This window comes from Malus domestica, chromosome 10 (assembly GCF_042453785.1).
Source record: "Malus domestica chromosome 10, GDT2T_hap1".
Classification (NCBI taxonomy): domain Eukaryota; kingdom Viridiplantae; phylum Streptophyta; class Magnoliopsida; order Rosales; family Rosaceae; genus Malus; species Malus domestica.
In genome coordinates, this window is record NC_091670.1 from 5,704,356 (window position 1) to 5,724,858 (window position 20,503).

The 20,503-nt window shown below is 40.5% G+C and overlaps 2 protein-coding genes across 3 annotated transcripts; one reads left to right on the forward strand and one right to left on the reverse strand.

The window, feature by feature from the left end:
* The first annotated feature begins 481 nt into the window (after positions 1–481).
* Positions 482–7,337, forward strand: LOC103429796 (F-box protein At3g59000-like). Of its 2 annotated transcripts, none has more exons than XM_008367929.4 (9): positions 482–675; positions 1,627–1,802; positions 1,912–1,945; positions 2,040–2,632; positions 3,115–3,310; positions 3,918–4,321; positions 4,639–5,578; positions 6,292–6,504; positions 6,613–7,337. In XM_008367929.4, exons 4-9 carry the CDS (start codon positions 2,319–2,321, stop codon positions 6,811–6,813), a joined length of 2,268 nt encoding a protein of 755 aa, XP_008366151.2. In that variant the 5' UTR covers positions 482–675; positions 1,627–1,802; positions 1,912–1,945; positions 2,040–2,318; the 3' UTR covers positions 6,814–7,337. The 2 variants fall into 2 exon arrangements, with proteins under 2 accessions (XP_008366151.2, XP_028965269.1); XM_029109436.2 differs by having other exon boundaries at positions 498–675; positions 1,575–1,802.
* A 588-nt stretch (positions 7,338–7,925) lies between these two features.
* Positions 7,926–10,717, reverse strand: LOC103429797 (putative F-box protein At5g55150). The gene is made up of 2 exons (XM_008367930.4): positions 9,774–10,717; positions 7,926–9,296 (listed from the first exon to the last, which is right to left on the reverse strand). Exons 1-2 carry the CDS (start codon positions 9,914–9,916, stop codon positions 8,096–8,098), a joined length of 1,344 nt encoding a protein of 447 aa, XP_008366152.2. The 5' UTR covers positions 9,917–10,717; the 3' UTR covers positions 7,926–8,095.
* Positions 10,718–20,503: the final 9,786 nt, after the last annotated feature.

Sequence of the window (20,503 nt, forward strand, 5' to 3'; positions counted from 1 at the left end):
CCGTCATTAATTCAAAACGGTACCTAACAACAGTTTTTAAAATTTTGGATTTAAATTCTCTTTCTCCCTGCCACTCAGTACCACGGTGTGATAGTATTCTTCTTCTCTTGTAAGTGAGAGGTCTCAGGTTCGAATCTTGTCAAGGGCGAATTCGATACCAAATTAGGTTGCCCATTGTGCGGCTCAGCCGAACTCCCTATTTCCTCTAGTGTAAAAACTATCGTTGTACTTAAAAAAAAAATTCTTCCTCCCCCGACAAATCCAAAATTTTAGGCCCAAACAAATCCAAAATTTTAGGCCCAAACAAATCCAACAAAATAAAGTACATACTAGGATCCAACTCAAGTGTCGAGTTCGAGTATCCTTTCCTTTGTACGCTACCGTTTCGACTAAAACTAAAAACAAATAAAAAAAAAAAGTCGACCGTTGTACGAAGCAGCCCACTTGTAGGAATTTAATCAGTATTTTTAAAGTAAAATTTAAAATTAAATTGCTTCGTTCTTATTTTCTTTCTGCTTCAATTCGTTCTTCGCCGGTCTCCATTTTTTCTCGCCAAATCTTCCGCCTCTTGTCTCTGCTCCTGCCGACTCTCACCAGCAACGTCAACTTCTTCACTCGCTTCTCAAGTTCTTTACTTTCCCCATTTGGAGGTCGCAGACAGCCACCCCATCTCAAGTAATCAATTCTTCCATTAAAATTGTTGTTGTTTTTTTTTGAACCAATCCATTAAAATTATTGTCTCTTGTATAATACTCCTCCGTCTTTCTTCAGTGCTGAAATTGGTAAGTTTTATCTATTTATTATAATGTATAATAATTTTATTTCTTTATTTCCTATGTGTAATCTTTGTCAAATTGTCAAATATCTTCACGATTTTATTTTGGAAACTGGGGATTCTATTAAATCTTGCAGGAAAAAAAAAATGTCGTACCTAGTGCACAAGGCTCACGTTTTACGCAGGTCTGGGACTTAGGGTTTAGGGTTTAGGGTAAAAATAAATAAAAACATCCCATTTTTTGTTTTGGTTCAGGGTAAAAATAAAATCGTCATTTTCTTGTTAGGAAGATGTGTGGGTTTTTTGGTACCATTAGTTTGATGACCAAATTTTAAATTTGACATTTTACGAACCATGGAATTTCATATTATTTGGACTAGTTCTTTAACATTCCTCTTGTTTTTGTTCTCTGGGGAAAAGTTTATGCATGTATGTATGCCCTCCACCTTGTTTTGTTGTCACAGGATCTAATTTGGAATGGAACTGTATAGACCCGAAATTCGAATTTTTTAGAAAGGTAGTTATCAGTTGATGATCACTGTAACTAGTTTTCGTTAAAAAAAAAATCCGATAACCATAAAGGAATCCCGCTTTCTTTAATTTTTAGATGTTCAATCTTCAAAGGGTTTAGGCTGTTATGCTGGTTGAGGTAGTAGGAACCATACCGGAAAATAGATGTTCAACGGGCAAAGATAATGGTTGGTGACTGGTTTTCCTGTTTTTCCTTGTACTGTTGATTAAATGTTTGTTTTTTGTTTCCTTTTCTTATCCCCCTCTTAATTTTGTTTGAACCAAATAGGTTACTAAGTTGCAAGTTTGTTTTGGGTTTTCTTATGGAATCGGGTGTGCAGTATGTGTCACTACTGTGGTGCGGAATTGACACAATCCAATGAAAAGACCTGCAAAGTTTGTGCGGAGAAACAGGAGCGAGAATCTGTGAAGCAGGGTAAGGCGATTTTGTATACAGTGCAAATGATCACTCCTACAACTTCCTTGTCAGGCAGTGACACTTCTGTCTCTAGCTGCAGTAAGTGTCCATCTTGCTTTCTAGTCCTACATTTTGGCCTTTCTTGAAACAACAGATTTTAGTCTATGCTGAAGTGTTTGATAATTTCGTTTAACTTCTGATCTTTTAGGTGAGTTTTCTGTGGATGTGAGCTCATGTGATAGGTATGAACCCTCCCCGTATTGTAATTTGTTTCTGGTTACTATAATCTTTCTTTAGAACTTTGTATGACCGCCATTTCACTTTAACGTCTTCTAGGGTTAATCAAGAAGAAAACACAATATGCAGTTCTAAAATGGATGTCAGCAATCAATCTAATGACAGACTACAGAATTCAAGCATTGAGCATCCAGTAAATGGTCTTGATATTGTGTATACAGTAAATGTTGAGATTATACAGACAGTGATGATCATGAAGCAAAAGATAGTAACGAAAATGAAGATTCAAATTATTTAGAAGACGGTACAAATGCTGGGATATGGGAACCCCCTGAACCTCATGATCCAGAGGCTGATGCTGAGGAATGTGGTGATGGCATGAAAGGGGAAAAACCGAGTCCTTTGGGTCATTCTAGGGACAAAGGAAGTGGAAGTTACAGGTTTAAAGAGGAAAAACAAAGATCAATGGAAGCACTGGTTAATGGAAAGTTTAAGGCTCTGATCAGTCAGCTACTTAGATCCGCGGGTGTTGCATCTTATGAGGAGGGCGGTGAGAGTTGGGTGGAAGTTATTGCTTCTTTGTCATGGGAAGCTGCTTCACTTTTGAAACCTGATGCTATTGTTGCCAAAGCAAGGGATCTAGATGGCTACGTGAAAGTAAAATGCATTGCAACTGGTGTTCGCAGCCAAAGGTGACAACAGTAAACCACTGGTTGTCTCTCTGTGTTTAATAATTCTCTTCGTCTTTTACTGAATCTAGGTCTTTATCAATTTTTAATATCTTTCGTTTATTGAAAACATCCTGGCTGCATGTTCTGTATTCATTTCTTCAGAGAATAGCTGTTGCAAATTCTTTTCTAGTGCAAACTGAGCTTCTTCTTTCTTTCCACACAGTTATGTGTGGTTGAAGATTCAGTTAGCTATTTCTCTTTCCGTCAACAACTTGTAATCTTTTAACAAAAACTTGTGTCTCCTCCAACTCATTGGATGCATTTTTTTAATAAGGGGAATGCTTGCATGGTTGGTTGCTTAGAAAAACCAGACAAAATTTCTCTTGTTTGACTATATCAATTTGTAAGACTTGTGAGATGCAATTAAAGATTGTAACATAATAATTCTAGTTAGCAGATTCTGAGAACAACCGTTTACTTTTGGCATCTGTATGCCACTGCAGTCAACTAGTAAAAGGTTTGGTCTTCAAAAAGCACGCTGCACACAAGCTTATGCCGACCAAGTACGAGAATCCAAGGTTGTTGCTAATCCAGGGAGTACTTGGTCAGTCTTCAGGCGGATTGTCATCCTTTGATTCAATGGAGCTGAGTAAAACGTTAATGTTTATTGAGGACTCTTGTACATGCCTGGGCTGTACGGTTAGTAAATCGCCTCCCCCCTCCCTCTTAGTCTTATATCTGCATAATCTATACACATGCACACACACATTCCCAATTGACAAGGTGGGCAGAGCCTTTCTTGTTTAAATTCACTTGACAGCACTGAATACTTAATGACAATCCAGATTCCATTTGGATATGAATTTTTAGGATAATGAACTGATTCTTACATGTTGCATAGTTTTTTCTGTAATATTTACGTTCAGATAGCTTAAGCAGAACTTCAATAAGCGTGTGTTATTTTTTTCATGCACTTTCTGCTGATAGTAGTAACATATGCAGACCTACTGTTCTCATTTCATGTCAAGGAGCCTTCTTTAATCTACTATTTTTCAGAGCTCTGTTACTTATTTTATTACAGTGGTTTTTTTGCAACCATTTTTTATTGAGTCAAAACTTTGAATTCATACTGCCTGTGTACAGAGACCAGTCTTTTTTCGTTGGACTTCTTGAGCTTGCCTTTTTTATCTGACACTAGACTAGAGACTGTATGATAAGTATTTCATCAATGCTTTAATAAATGAAAACTTTTGTAGTTTAATTAGCATCTCGTGTGAAGTTAACTGTGCTCGAATTAACACTACAGGCTTTGCTGAAAGGAGCACAGAGTGATGCATTGAAGATCAAGTCTGTAGTGCAGTGTGCAGTTTTTCTGGCATATCATTTAATTCTCGAGACTGCTTTCTTTGTTGACCAGAGAGCTACACTTTCATATGCTGATCTAGCAACTGATTTGCCCACTGATACGGAAGCCCATACTTTAGGATCTATTAACTCAGGTGTTCCTCAGAATACGGACACTAGTGCTGAAAATGAATCTGATGCGGTCGATATTCTCATTTCCAATGAATCCCATGAAGGATGTTCTGGCAGTTCTACCTTGGAATTCAAAGGCAACTCCACATTCGACGTACCACGCAATCTTGCCCTAATTTCTGGGTTCTCGTCCATTTTGGTGGCACTAAGGAAGGTTATGGGGGAAGGTTACAGGTATGAACCTCTTTTTAAAGTTTGTTTCTAGGAAATTTGCACGACTGGTTATCATCTTCATCATCGTGCACAGATCAAGTTTGTTTGGTTTCATTTGTTTATCGTTTTCATCATCATGCACAGATCAAGTTTGTTTGGTTTCATTTGTTTATCGTTTTCGTCATCATGCACAGATCAAGTTTGTTTGGTTTCATTTGTTTGTCGTTTTCATCATCATGCACAGATCAAGTTTGTTTGGTTTCATTTGTTTGTCGTTTTCATCATCATGCACAGATTAAGTTGTTTTGGATTCATTTATTTATCGTTTATATGTGTAGGACTCTCTGGTTTCAGAATGTGGATAGGCTAAGCGAGCTGCCTTTCGACATCGTACGCCATATTCTCTCCCGACTCGCACCTAGGGACATAGCATGCGCCTGCACTCTTTCGAAGACATGGCATGGGTGGTTGACTACCCTTTGCCATGATATTGGCTCTTTAAGGGAGAGTGAATTTCGAAGTTTGGCTGAAGCAAAACTCAGTCTCAGCTTGGAAGGCCCTCTTGTCAAGTGCACTGTAGATTGTCACAAGCATACCGAGCCAAACAGATTGAACGATCTCGTCGATCGCATTTTGGAAGGAGGTGTGCGGATCTTGGGGATTTCCATAGCCCCCTACCTCGGGGACTTTTATGAGCTTCCAGCCCGAGTTGGTACAAGTTCATCTGTACAAGTTATGGAGCTAGCTAGGATGAGGGTTGATCTTCCAGCAGGTTGTTTGAAAAATCTGTCAGTACTACGTATTGATCTGAGTTATGCTTCGGACCCTTCGATGCGAAGCTTCTTCCACAATTGTCCTCGTTTGAAAGTCCTTCACATTGAAGGACAGATATGCGAAGTGCCGAAAGAGAAACAAATGATCAACATTAATTCCATAAGTTTGATGGAATTACGGATCCGCTTGCACATTCAGTTGGACAATCGCGATGCCATTGGTATGCGGACCTCATATGCATTCAAGGTAGCTGCTCCAAATTTGGGTCTCTTGGATTTGGATGACACCACTTGTGCAGCCTTCGGCTTTCAAGGCTCCGTAATGCGTGAGGCTAGAGTTCAGGTCGGCTTATTCCTCGAGGGGCTGTCTCGTCCATTGGAAAGCGACAAGGACGTGTTAGAGCAGATATGTGAAGAGGAAGTAGAAGAAGTTGGGAGCACTGTGTTTGGTTTATCCGAGAGCCCATGTCTTAACTCACTCATCCTGGGCGATAGAACGATGGGGGTAAGTGTAGCTGGACATTATTGCTTTCTATTTTGCTGGAATATTTTGTTTGTTATGTTTGGAAATTTCACTGTTTTCTCCTTTAATATACTGAAAAGAAAATGAAAGTTGTGAACTTTATGAATAAAACACATCCCAGACCATACCGCCAGATAGTTAGCATGTTAAACACCCCCTCTTAATCTCTAGTTTCTAACCAGGGCCTTCTGCTGGAAAGCATCCACCTAAAGACCTGCATAGCGAGCCTGATCTTATGGCTCTAATCAGAAGTGAGAAACTAATGATCAGAAAAGAAGCATCAGACTGCCTCTTAAAATTAGCCTACCAGCTCTTATTACAGTAACAAAGACATATATTACAAAATCCAAGAAAAAAAAGAAAGAATAAAACATAAGCCAACGAGTACACAGCAGCTCTGAAAAGTGATCCCCATTCTCAGAGCCTCAAGAGAATCCTGACAATGATTGCAGATATCATAAGCTCTCCAAGGTAAGAGATCAAAACATAAAGCAACAAGCATCAAACCGCTTGTTGAAAGCAGATAGGAGACCATTGGTGGCTTGTTAATTTTAAGAATTTTTAGTTTCAGAGATTTATTGGCAGTCTTCATTAATTAAGTAAATTGTTGAATTTTGCTGACAAGTCTTTGCATTGCGGCTATGCATTTGTACTCTTTATCAAATACGTAACTACATGTTTTGTTTCCTCGATAGGCGTTAGGACATATTTTTGTCTGGGACGTTCTACGTTATGAGCCCCTTTGGACGGACTCTGATGTGGACATTGCTCGGAGGTACAAAAGGAGATTTCCTGTTTTTCCGGCTGTGAAGAGCCTCACAGTGCAGATCTCACATGGGTATGGATGGCTGTTGTTGCCATTCCTGGTGACGAGCTTTACAATGCTGGAAGTACTGTCTATAGAAAAGGTGAGTCCTTTAAACAATGTTTGGCTTGCAATTTATTTTAAATTTCTTTGACGCAAGTTAGTTTAAATATCATTGAAGCAAGTTATTTACTTAAATGAGTTTTATCAGGTGGTGAGGGAGCATGTGAGCATGAGTTTTGACTGGAGACCACCGGAAGAACCAACGCCAGCATGCTTGTTGACAAGTGTCCGGGAGATCAACCTCATTGGATTTCAGGAATCGAAGGATGAGGCTGATAGGTTGATGGCGTATTTCAAGAGTATTCTGAAGTTTAGAAGAGACCAGGGATTCGAAATCAAGCTTCTTTGACAAATTCCATGAGCTTTTGTGCATATGCTTTCATGTCATACAGGTCAAGAGAGCGAAGTTTTGACAGAGGACAGAAATTGAAACTTTGTGAAGACATACAATACATGTATAGGTTCTTGTGGCAGATTCTTGTGTGTGCGCCTAACTTGTACATACACAATGAGACTTTGCTTTTATGTCATACACCTTGTGCCTTTTCTTCGAACGTATATATAGAGTTCATATCATCTGGATGAATTGCAGCAGGAAACACTAAACAGTAGTGTCATCTATGATTTTACGTTTGTTCGATATCAGGTCAATGTAGAGTTAATTACTGACAACTGTTCCCTTTATTTCATAGTAGATTACCACAAGTTTTGTAAACATTCTTACTGATCCCGGGGTCAAGTAAGGTGCAACTGAAAAACAATTTTGGTATCCCAGAGATGGTTCGGAGGGCCATTGCAGAGTCACTGCATGTGTGCTTGCTGCTCATATTATTTGTAGTAGTTGTGATTTTAACTCAGTCGTTCATTCTTTCATTAAGTTTTTGTTCTTCTACAAGTGATCGGAGCAGCAAAATAAATGTACCTCAATTAAATTAAGGTTTTGGATGCCTCCCAAATCCCAAACCAAAACCCTACCCTAGTGGTTAGGAATCGGGTTCCAACTCTCCCCTCTCCCTTTAGTGTAAACTAGTAGAGAACATGGATGATATTAAAACCTCTCACGCATGTCATTACTTATTTAATATGAGAGAGAGAGAGAGAGAGAGAGAGAGAGAGAGGGTACATATAAAGAGATTGAGAGGGAGACCTTTTCGATGTCGGATGGGAGGTCAAAGATTAAGAGGTTCCGAATCTCGTTAAATCCGAGTGAATCGAGGCCCATCAATTTCGGATTTGCAAGTCTTTTGCAACAAATTAAAAGATTTTCAAGCTGTTGATTTTCGTTATCATTATGTTTGTTACACGGATGATGGAGCTACATTTTATATCCAACGTATTAAGAATCAAAAGGTTTACTCTTTGCTTCTTTCTCCTTTGAGTCGGTAAAATAATACATGTTTGAAGCCTAAGCCATCCAGCCTGTGGACTCCGAGGACAAATTTCACAAGTGCTGCACTGAAATTTAAAGTAAAGCTACAAACTCTTATTATCCGGCAATAAGGTACAAATAGAAATTAGAATTGCACAATAAATGAAGGAAGAAAAGGTGGAGATTGCACGGCATGGCATGCCTTGGCAATTGGCATTGCGGCGGCTAAGTTAACTTCAAAACATCTCGATTGACCATAAACTTAACACAGTCCATTAAACCGCGGCACAACCCAAATCGCTCTTGGAGTATTGGTGTGTCGAGAGTAGTGTTGCACGATGGTTCCATCCTCTAAGTTGAAGATGCCCATATCACATGGTTCATCACCGTCGGACAACGGACAGCCTGAAACAAAATCATCGGTGTAATATATCGAATTCGGGCAGCATCCGGCAAAGTTTGAAGCCAAAACAGAGACTGAATGATTGTCTCCCAGGAAGACAGCCTCATCTCCAAGGCTTTTTACCTCAACCCAGTGCGCAATGCATCCATCTTCTTCATCGTTGAAAACCCACTTGTAGACCAGAAATCCCTTAGTCCGAAACCTGAAACACTTGTCAGGCGCAACTTCCCTCATCCAACAATATCTTAGGATGTGAAATAGGTCGCCCTTAGCTGATTCCACAAGATATCCATTACCGCTATATCTTTCAAACGGCTCTTTAGGCGTGAGTAGCTTCAGTTCTGGCGGCTGTGCACCAGGGTTATCAATATCCAGTAAGCTAACTCTTCCCCGCATACTAGCCGCGTAGACTTGGCCTCTATAAAATATAACATCAGCAGTTTCAAAGGACTTTACGATCAAATGCCAAGACTTCTGGCCTGCTTTGAAGACAGCCAACCTGGAATCCGAAGCGTAAATTGCTACGACAACATAGTTGTCCGGATTCAGAGAGGGATCACCGGACAAGATAACCTTACGGACAAAATGCTCATGGTAGCTTGCTACGCATTTGGGGATGAAGACATCTATGGGAGGCAGACGAATAACTGGCGATGCTTGTCTGAATGGGTTCCTGAGTGCTATGACGAGTCTTTGGTCTGCGCAATCTACTGTGGTGTCTGCGCGATCTACTGTGGCCAGCCATCCATGGCTAGAGCCACAAGCCCTCATACTAAAGGGCACTTGTAACTGAGCATGGTTGTAGATCCTTCCTTCAGAAATGCTGTACACGAGTCTTTGGTCAGCTTGTGGGCAATTTTCGTTGGGGATCAAGAGCATGGGAAGAAAATGACGCCACCGGTTTGTTGCAAGATTATAGAGTTTGGAAAGAGAACGCCAGTCCTTGCAAACGGCAGCAAAACGAACATGGTCTATGGGTTCCGGCAACTTGTCGAGAATGAGAAAGATGAGTGCAGGAAGGCTTGCCCATCCGGTAGTGCTGAAGCTGACAGGCATGATCCTAGGATAGGGCACCGAGTCAGAGTTGAACAATAAGGACAAGAAACAACGACGAAACCAAATCCTTTAAATAAACAATGGAAACCAAATCCTTTTTCGTTTTGGAATTGAAATTCAAATTCAAATGAAAACCCAACCCAACCCTTCCCTTCCAGGACAAGGAATCCCACAGCAACAAGGTAAATCCTTCTCCCACAGCAACAAGGAAACAAATTATATGTATTTAATTAATCAATTACTTAAAATTAAGCTAGCAAGCAACAAATCAATGGCCCCCACTCCCCGCACCACATTATTAACACTAAAAGATCCAGACTTGAAGTTGAAAGATGTAAAACCAGATTATCAACACTAAAAGGTCCAGACTTGAAGTTCAAAGATGCAAAAGAAGAGGGCTTTTCTACAAAACACCAAGGGTTACAATCAAATTTAAGGCTAGAGGCTTTAGGAATCGCCATAGCAGGTCCAGGGCTTTTACCTCCATGAAATCAAAGAGCTTTGAGCAGTAAGTTTCCAGTTTCTGCAATGCCGTAATGGAGTAGTGCATAATGCCGACCCTCCATTTGACTGCTTGGATCCATCCTCCCCCTCACCCTCCCTTATGGATGGATGCTCTGCCATGTCCGCCGCCGATGCCTTCGGTTTCTACTTTCCGATGTGGGTGAGACTTAGAGGCCTTACCGTAGGAGTTGAGACCGTCTCCGGATCCTTCCTCAGGATTTGTCGGACCAAGCAATCTTGGCCGTTCAAAACTGATCTTGGATTAGGAACAAAAAAAATTTATTTTTTATTTTCCAATTGATTCTCGCGTCTGTTCTCCTTCCCTCTCGGCCATGGAGCGGCAATCAGCAGCAGTCATGGAGAGGCCATCTGCATCTGCATCCACGGCTACTTATTAGACATCTGCATCTGCATCCATGGCTACTTATTGGACATCTGCATCTGCATCCATGGCTACTTATTACACATCTGCATCTGCATCCATGGCTACTTATTACACATCTGCAGCTGCATCCATGGCTACTTATTAGGCATCTGCATCCATGGCTACTTATTAGACATCTGCATCGCTTGGGTAAATTTCAAACAAACAGATGGAATACAATAGGGTATTTTGGGCTGAAGCCTTTTTCTTCCCTGAAGATTTAGCGGCTGGGTTAAAAAATTTCATGCGAACCCGACGTGAAAAGTTCTTGTGAGAGATTTTGACTGAGATAAATGGTTTGGGGAGGGGGATTGAGAGAGAGAGGAGAGAGGGCGCAAGATGAACAAGAGAGAGGACGAAGGAGAAGGTGAAGAAGAAACGAAATGGAGGCGCGTCCGTTTACGTGAAAAGAACAAAAAATTAAAATTGGTTACTACCGTAGGATTTGTGTGAACGGTTAGGATCAATTGATCACTAGGATCCGGAAACACTGGTCCAGGGATAATCTAAATCCCTTACCCTATATCTCACTTGAGATGTTGCCTTCGAATCATGATCATCTCCGCATCCTTTAGGTGAGGATCCTAACAATCAATTCATCCTAACCCATCACAATAGATCAAGCGGCCATATCTAGGGTGTTTTTTTTTAATACATTGATATTTATACACTAAGGGGTTGATGAGTTCAGTTAAGCCACACAATGGGCAACCTAATTTGATATTGAATTCGTCATCCATTAGATTCGAACTGAAGACCTCACGCTTCCAAGTAAGGGGAAATACCATCAGACCGTAGTACTGAGTGATAGGGGATATTTGGAAAAATAGCCAAAACTTTGATTATGAATAGAATTTTTTCCAACCATTATAAATTTTTATAATTCTGACCAAAACTTGACTTGAAAATACTATAATGCCCTCTACTTCACACTTCACACCCATTTGCTTTGCTAGAGTTCACACCATTTGTGAGGTTGTCAACCATTAAAGCTTCTAACCCAAATGTAGCTTTTCGTAAAGCGTCGGAATTTCCAACGGAGCTCTGAATATTTTTAATTTCTTGAGCTTTAGAGTGTTGTGCTGCTTCTGCGACTGGGTCTTGCAAAGAAACATTGTGTACTTGCATAAAGGTTTGTGACTGAAATTGCAGTGAAGGAAACTGAGTCTTGGGGGTGCTAATTGGAGTTATTGTACGAATTGGTATTGTCCGTTGGGCGCCCTCGCAGCTTCGATGGTTTTAACTTACCCAGGGCCAAAGAACTGCCTTCCTTCTCTCCAGCCCTTGCACCCGCCAATATATTTTTAGTCTTTAAATTTTCCAATTGAATGCTTTTCTTATACAATGTGATGCAACTAAAGTCATGTTTTCTAATGATCTTTTGCTCGTCTGTGACTACTTATTCAGTGGCAGTAGCAGCAGCCAACTGTGCCTCGTCTCTTCGAAGTAAAATATGGGTTTTGAAAATAAACATGGTGTATTTGCTTAGAGGTTCTCAACTGAAATTGCAGCGTAGGAAAACTGAGTATGGGGGTGTTAATTGTAGAGCTTCTGAGTCGAAAATTAGTTGGGGAAGAAGAAGGGAGAGAGCGGGAGGGAGTTTGGGGGTTGTGGAAGAAAGACGAGGGTGAAGAGCACAAGTGATAAGCCATTTTCTTTCTCTGTAACTGTGTTTAACTCGGTTTTGCCTTTTGGTCATAATTTTCCAAAGCAATTGCATAAAAAGCAAGGAAAATAAGGAAATGAGAAAAATGGGGAAGAGTGTTTACTTTGAAGGTAGAGAACAAGGAACCGTGAACTCCAGTAAAGGGCATTATGATATTTTCATGTCAAGTTTTGGTTAGAATTATAAACATTTATAATAGTTGGTTAAAATTCAATTTATGGTCATAATTTTGGCTATTTTTCTAAATTTTCCGAGTGACACGGGTATTTAAATTTCAATTAGGATTTTAACTCTTGGTTTGGATGAAGAAATTTAAGATTATTAAAGAATTAAAAAATGATGAAAATTGAAATGATGAAATTTTATTTTCTAGAATTTGGTAAATTTCTTGTTTGGTTAATCTAAAAAAATAATATAATTTGAATACGTAATTTGAAGGCTCGCTCAAACAAATTGAGAAATAAACCTATTTACATGGAATTTAAACTTGAGAATTGGAAGTCCCAAATTCCAAGTCCTTTATTGTGGCAGCCCATCTCTAATTTTACGATTTTACAAATCTTAAAAGAGTGATTTGACGAAAATGCCCTAGAGGCTATATTTTTTACTTTCGTTTACTGTCTTTTCAGGATGTGCACAAGCTACTATTTTACCGTATACTCGAAGTACTTGACGGCACGAACGCGTAGGTGCAAGCGGAATCAAAATTAGAGCTACATTTAAAATTTTACGAAACTACAAATGTGAAGGGCGTTTTAGTAATTTCACATTTACGATAGAATTTTTATTTCTGTTTCTTCCTTTTGTGGTTTGGGTTGTGTGCCATGTGAGGCGCATACCCCATTCCTTCACCTTTGTCATGTGTTTCCCTCTTCTTTTCTGACATCTCATTCCATTTCTCTCTCTCATATTGCACTGTCTCTCTCTTTTTCTCACCTCTGCAAATACCGAGTCGCCGAGCAGCATCACCGCCGCACCATCTCGCCTCTCTAGCGAGCCCTCAAGACCAACTGAACCCTCTACACCGTCATTATCTTCTCTCTTTATTCCTCTCCCTCTCGGGTTTGTGATCACTAGTAAAAAACAACAAAGGTATTAACTATCGCCATTTTTCACAGCGAGCTTCACAACCGTAAAACTATCACCACAAAACCCCAGCGACCTTGGCTAGCTTCACCAAACTCAGAAACGCAGACAGAAACCATATACTGGGACCCTAACCGCATGACTCATGATTTTTCGTTCGAACTCAAGTTACTCCATCGAGGTTCTCGATAACTTCGACCTAGGTAAGGCTCGGGATGCCTTCGATCCTTTCTCTTTTTTATGTCCTGAGTTAATTTACAGGTTATATGTATGTTTTAATGACGATTTGATGCAAAACACGCACTGGAGGATTTTCCCTAGTTTCTGGCCATCTTTCAAGCCGTTTTCCAGCCAATCCCGACCGTAGCTTGACTTCATTTTGGTATAAATCTCTTCTTCTCTCTATGAGCTTCAATTTCATATATAATTTTCCGAGTTTTAGTTAGGAATCCAACTCGTACAGGGTTCAGAAATTTTCTCAGCCAAACTTAGCCAGTCCGGCCTTCTTTTCCGTTTGGCTCGTAGGAAAAAAAAAGAAAAAAAAAGCCTTATGCCCAAATCCAGTCCAACACCTTTGAACCCAAAAGCCTTAGCCAATCCGGGCCAAAACCCTTGGGCCAATGCTCCAGCCCGACGCAATTTCCAAATTGGCTAAGAATATTCCTTATATTGTTTCAAAATTTCTCGGAAACCCTCCTAGGTTAATCTCGACGCCCCGAGTTCATTTTTAGCATCCATTTAGTGAAATTTCAAAGTTTTAACATAGTTGACTGCCGGGGAGTCTCGGTTGAGTTTTTAGGGTTGACCGTTGACTTTTTTGTAAAATTTGTCGAGGACCTTCCTTAGCGTATTTTGACACCCTGATTCCAAATCCACACTCCATTTCCCCAAATTTAATTGTCTTAGTGGAGTTTTATTAATGGGTCCTAATATTATGCTTAGATGCGATTATTATCGGTGACCCCAGCTTTCTTAGTTCGAACGGCTTCGACCTGACGACATGATCAGTGGATGGGTCTTTTCTTTTATATATATATATTGGTTAGTTTCCATATATACAATTATTAATAAATTCTCTACGTGATTGCCATGATTAAACTTACGTTTATAAGAAATGCCTTATTGTCTCCGGATCCTTCCTCGGGATTTGTCGGACCAAGCAATCTTGGTCGTTCAAAACTGATCTTGTATTAGGAACAAAATTTTATTTTATTTTTATTTTCCATTGATTCCCTTTCCGCCATGGAATGACAATCAGCATCAGTCATGGAGAGGCCATCTGCATCTGCATCAATGGCTACTTATTAGACATCTGCATCTGCATCAATGGCTACTTATTAGACATCTGCATCTGCATCCATGGCTACTTATTAGACATCTGCATCGCTTGAGTAAATTTCAAACAAACAGATGGAATACAATAGGGTATTTTGGGCTTAGGATAATAGAATTTGAATACGTAATTTGTTTATTTTTAAACCCTCGTTCATACAAATTAGGAAATAAACCTATTTACATGGAATTTAAACTTTGGAATTGGAAGTCCCAAATTCCAAGTGCTTTATCTACGCGGAAATTCTAAATTTCTATGTTCATAAATCCAAACAAGGAAATTAGAATTTAAACGATAAAGTCAGTAGGTTAACTTGTTAGTTATTAGGGTGGGAGAAATCAATGGAGATAGAACCAACACAAGAGTTCATAGACATTATCAATTTCTACCAATGCTGTAAAGCATCATATGCAAAATAGTAATTCTCACTTAAAATATTAAAATATACCAAGCATGTCTCCAATTTAAAAAAAAAAAAAAAAAAAGTTACCAAATAAATAAATAAATTCGGGGCATGAGCTATTTGCCTTGGTGAAGCCACTATCACTGCAGCTGAAGCTACTACTGCTTTAAAAGAGGGGTTGTTGTTTGCTAGGAGGAAGAGTATTCGGAGATTAATGGTGGAGGGGGATTCCTTGCTTGTCATTCAGCTTGCGCGAGATTAATGGAAGCCCCCTTGGCATATTTGTCAAATTGTCAGTGATAGGGTTAGCGTTAGAATTTTCAATGATTGGGTTAGTGTCAAATTGTCAGCTTGCTCTTGCTCATGTTGGCCTTTCTCTTGTTAACCCCCACATCTGGGATTACTGTCTGCTTCCTGAGGCAACGATTGCCCTTAGATATGACTCTGGAGCTAGTGGTTTGTATCTGAAGTTTCTGTCTTCAATAAATTATTTGGTAATCAAAATAAAATAAATAAATAAATAACAGCTCACGTTCTCTCTTTCTCATTTCCTCTCCAATCCAAATAACATAGGTCATGCACAGTGTGTGCGCGCCTTTCCTAATATATATACGTGTGTGGGTGTACGTTTTCATTTTATGTTTTTCAAAAGAAAAAAAAGTCAAACAACATCACAACGAGGATCCTTTGTAGATCCTATTAACAAACTTGTCAAAGTATAACTTAGGAACTATTACATGAGACAAAATTACTAAACCAAGATGTAAGATTGACTATAATCACGAGTCCGGATCCTCGCCCGATTCTCTTTGTGAGGATTCCGGAGATCCGTGAATCATGCTCGTTCATCGTACATCTTGCGATCAAAAATTATTTTAAATATTTTTATTTAAAAGTAAACATAAACAGTACTTGACAAAAACTGACCGCACAATGTACAATGAACGAACACGATTCATGGATCCCTAGAATCCTTACTAAAAGGATCCGGAAAGGACCAAATCCTAATGTAGCAAACTGCCATGTTAGTCCACCGAAAGATACGCTTTGTATATAATTAGGAATTTTATGCAAAACAGAAGACCCCCAGTTCCCAACGGAAAAGCACAACTGAAAAACCGAAGTTTAATACTTTTAACCATTTCCAACCATCCAACGAATTCCCTTCAGTAAAACAGGTTTGGCTTTAAAATACCCTTCCAAGCATCAAAGTCACACATCTCGGGATTTTTTTTGCAAGAAAAATGGAACGAATGAATCTTGTAGTATTTTCAAGAAATTTTTCGATTTCTTTCGAAAGCATATGCTTATTTATTTGGGGAGTATGTACGAGTTGTTTATTTCAAAAATAGGCTAGATATATTCGAGTGATTACTTGAACTCACCAATTGTTAAGTTGTATAATAAATTTTCATCCTAATTGAGCCAAAGAAGCATTGTTAAAATGATATTTTCCCTAGAAATAAAATTGCGAGCTAAGGTAGTTTTCAGAAGAATCGTTCTTTGGAGAAGAGAAACGAGACATCAAATGATTAGGCATGCTACTAGAGTTCAACAGAGTAAATTTTCTAGCTCTTGATAGAATTTCCAACTCCACAGCTTTTTAGGAAGTTACTAGATAATAAGCCCGCGCGTTGCGGTGGGAACCAACTGTTTCACGTGTAACTGCATGAATAAGACACATTTAACCTGAATAAATTCAACACAATCATGAATGAATAGAGGGACACATGAGTGAAAGCATGAATAGTTTCGACAAAAAGCAACCAAAATGACGTTGTAGCACCTAAGAACAAATGAAGTCAAACTTTGCTTGCTATATATGGATAGCTATAAGAAACATTCATTTGTAGACCGTATTGTGTCATCAATATCATAATTTCAAGTAATCAGCTCACTACATGGAGGAAAAGAACATAAAAGGGAAAGTAGAAAAGTAGAAGACATAATACTTGAGCATCTGACTTGAAACATAAAGTAACCCGTAGGAAAGAAAACTTATAAATTCTATATAAATTGTCACATCCCGGCCCGGGTGGATCCCTTCCCGGGCCTGCTCCACCACCGTAGCACGATATTGGCCGCTTTGGGCCATGACCACTCCCTCACGATTTTGTTTTTGGGAACTCACGAGCAACTTCCCAATGGGTCACCCATCATGGGAGTGCTCTGGCCACCTTATCGCTTAACTTCAGAGTTCCGACGGAACCCGAAGCCAATGAGCTCCCAAAAGATCTCGTGCTAGGTAGAGATGAGAATATACATATAAGGATCACTTCCTTGAGCGATGTGCGATCTTACAATCCACCCCCCTTAGGGGCCCGACGACCTCGTCGGCACACCACGGTCAAGGTTAGGCTCTGATACCAAATTGTCACATCCCGGCCCGGAGCAGATCACTTCCCGAGCCCGCTCCACCACCGTAGCACGATATTGTCCGCTTTGGGCCATGACCACTCCCTCACAGTTTTGTTTTTGGAAACTCACGTGCAACTTCCCAGTAGGTCACCCATCATAGGAGTGCTCTGGCCACCTTCTCGTTTAACTTCGGAGTTCCGATGGAACCCGAAGCCAGTGAGCTCCCAAAAGGCATCGCGCTAGGTAGAGATGAGAATATACATATAAAGATCACTCCCTTGGGCAATGTGGGATCTTACATAAATCATAATCCTTAACAAAAGGATGGAACAAAACAGGTTCATTCTTGAGAACATATGTAATTTTGCACATTGCATATATGTAGATTAAGGAGAGTGGTAACATACCTTGTAATTTTGTACAAATTAGGATTTTCATTCAAAGAACTAGAATAAACACAATTCCAAAAAAAGTGATTCAAACTTGTTCTTCTCTTAAGGAAATTACTACAACAACAACAACAACAACAAAGCCTTTTCCCACTAAGTGGGGTCGGCTATATGAATCCTAGAACGCCATTGCGCTCGGTTTTGTGTCATGTCCTCCGTTAGATCCAAGTACTCTAAGTCTTTTCTTAGAGTCTCTTCCAAAGTTTTCCTAGGTCTTCCTCTACCCCTTCGGCCCTGAACCTCTGTCCCGTAGTCACATCTTCGAACCGAAGCGTCATTCGGCCTTCTTTGCACATGTCCAAATCACCGGAGCCGATTTTCTCTCATCTTTCCTACAATTTCGGCTACTCCTACTTTACCTCGGATATCCTCATTCCCAATCTTATCCTTTCTCGTGTGCCCACACATCCCACGAAGCATCCTCATCTCCGCTACACCCATTTTGTGTACGTGTTGATGCTTCACTGCCCAACATTCTGTGCCATACAACATCGCTGGCCTTATTGCCGTCCTATAAAATTTTCCCTTGAGCTTCAGTGGCCTACGACGGTCACACAACACGCCGGATGCATTCTAACACTTCATCCATCCAGCTCGTATTCTATGGTTGAGATCTCCATCTAATTCTCCGTTCTCTTGCAAGATAGATCCTAGGTAGCGAAAACGGTCGCTTTTTGTGATCTTCGCTAGATTGCTCCGGTCATTAGTGTGGATAAGTATATAAATGGATAGAGATAGGAAAGCAAACACAAGATGTACGTGGTTCACCCATATTGGCTACGTCCACGGAATAGAAGAGTTCTCATTAATTGTGAAGGGTTTACACAAGTACATAGGTTCAAGCTCTCCTTTAGTGAGTACAAGTGAATGATTTAGTACAAATGACATTAAGAAATATTGTGGGAGAATGATCTCGTAATCACGAAACTTCTAAGTATCGGAGTGTGGAGTCGTCTTGACTTGCCTTATCTGTCTCATAGGTAGATGTGGCATCTTCTCTGGAAGTACTCTTCCTCCATCCAGGGGTGGTATCTTTAACTGGTGGAGATGCACAAGGTAATGTATCAATTTCACTTGAAGCTTACTTGTAGTTTCAGGCTTGGTCAAGCGCGATACAAACCATGTAGTAGGAGTCCCCCAAGTCGCCGAGCTAGGGGGTCTGCTGAAAGAGGTGACAGACAAGGTAAGCAATCAGAGCTCCGATTGATTGTTCACCTTCTCCCCATCTTGCAGCAGCATGAAGGATAAAGAGAAGAAAAATGAGAAGAGATGATATGAGATACTTTTGCTTTTGAAGAAGTAACTTTCCACAGGCTTATTCTTGAACTGAGCTGGAGGGTTTTCTGGTTTCCTCCAGAGTATAAGGCCGACTGAAGAATTTGAGGGTCAAAACAAGTCCATCAAATCTAGAGTACGTTCCACCCTGCTGTTATGGGATACTTTTGCTTTTGACAGAGTAATGGATGTATCGGCACGTGTGCTGTTACGCTTGTCTCCACATGCTTCCTTGTATCCTTCGCACTTGCCCTATCTGTTCCTCAAGCAGATACGGAATCTTCCCTGGAAACATAAGATGTTGAAGATGAGTACTCGAGAGCAATGCCAGGTAAGTAATCAGGTAAGGGGTTCCAGGCAGTCAGTTCTTGGCTGGAAGCTTGATTCCAAGTGCTGACTGATTGCTCTCTTTCTCCTTGTCTTGCAGGTAAAAACAAGGCCAAAGGAAAAGACAGGGAAAAAGCATGATATGGGATACTCTTGCTTTTAACCCTGATGATATGAGATATTCTTGCTCTAGTATAGCTTGTTTGCAGAGGTATTATCGGGGGGAAAGAAAGCTGAATATTTCGAAAGGCTTCGTTGGGAGTGCCCTCTCAGATATGATGAAGGGTTGAGCATTTTTGCAGGTCTGCCTGTCCGTTGGGGATGGAGGTTGACATATATAGGAGTCTCCCTAACAAGTAGTAATGCTATTCCTTTACCCTGCTTGGTCATAGCACGGTAGTGGGAGCTGTCAATTTCACATGTTTTAACTCTGTCAGAGCACTTTGAAAAAGTGGTCTGTGGTATCTGGCTCTCGAGATTCGGAGAACGATGCCTCTTCGATTTTTGAGAAAGCAATCATGCTGGGGGTCTGGCTCTCGAGATTCGGAGAGCAGTGTCTCTTCGGTTGATACACAGGGACTTTCCAATTATCCAGCAATGGTACTGTTCCTTTACCCTCTCTTCGATTTTGAGAAAGTAGTCATGTTGGGAGTCTGGCTCTCGAGATTCGGAGGACGGTGCCTCTTCGATTTTGGAGCAAGCAATCTTGTTGGGAGTGTTTTCTCGAATGTGAGTAAAGGTTGGGCATGTTTGCTAGTCTACCTTGCCACGAAGCACAGAGGTTGACACACAGGGAGTTTCCAATTATCCAGCAGTGGTACTGTTCCTTTACCCTTGTGGGTAATAATATGGTAGCTAGACCTTCAAAATTTATGTGTCTAAACTTTGTTAGTGTTGTTTCTTTGCTATTCTTTTACCTTTCTTGGTCAGAGCGATGTAGTGGGAGCTGCAAGCTTCACGTGCTCAACTTTGGCAGAGAACTTTGGCAAAGTTATCTGTGGTACCCATGAGCTATTGTTGCGTGTGGGAAGTGGGTGATTGAACAGTAAGATTCATGTGCTTTCTACTTCACCAGAAGTCTTCGACAGAATGCCCATAATTTCTGCAAAGCTGAGTGTGCGTGTGACAGGTGCTGACAAGGCTAGAAAAGTAGGTGCCTCTTCGATTTCTGAGTTCGGCCCTCGTGGTCTCTGAGCAGCCCAGCTTTTGAGAAAGCGAGCGCCTCTTCGATTGATTCGAAGAACGATGCCTCATCGATTTTTGAGAAAGCAGTCACGCTGGGGGTCTGGCTCTCGAAGATTCGGGGAGCAGTGTCTCTTCGATTTTTGAGAAAGTAATCATGTTGGGAGTCTGGCTCTCGAGATTCGGAGGGCGGTGCCTCTTCGA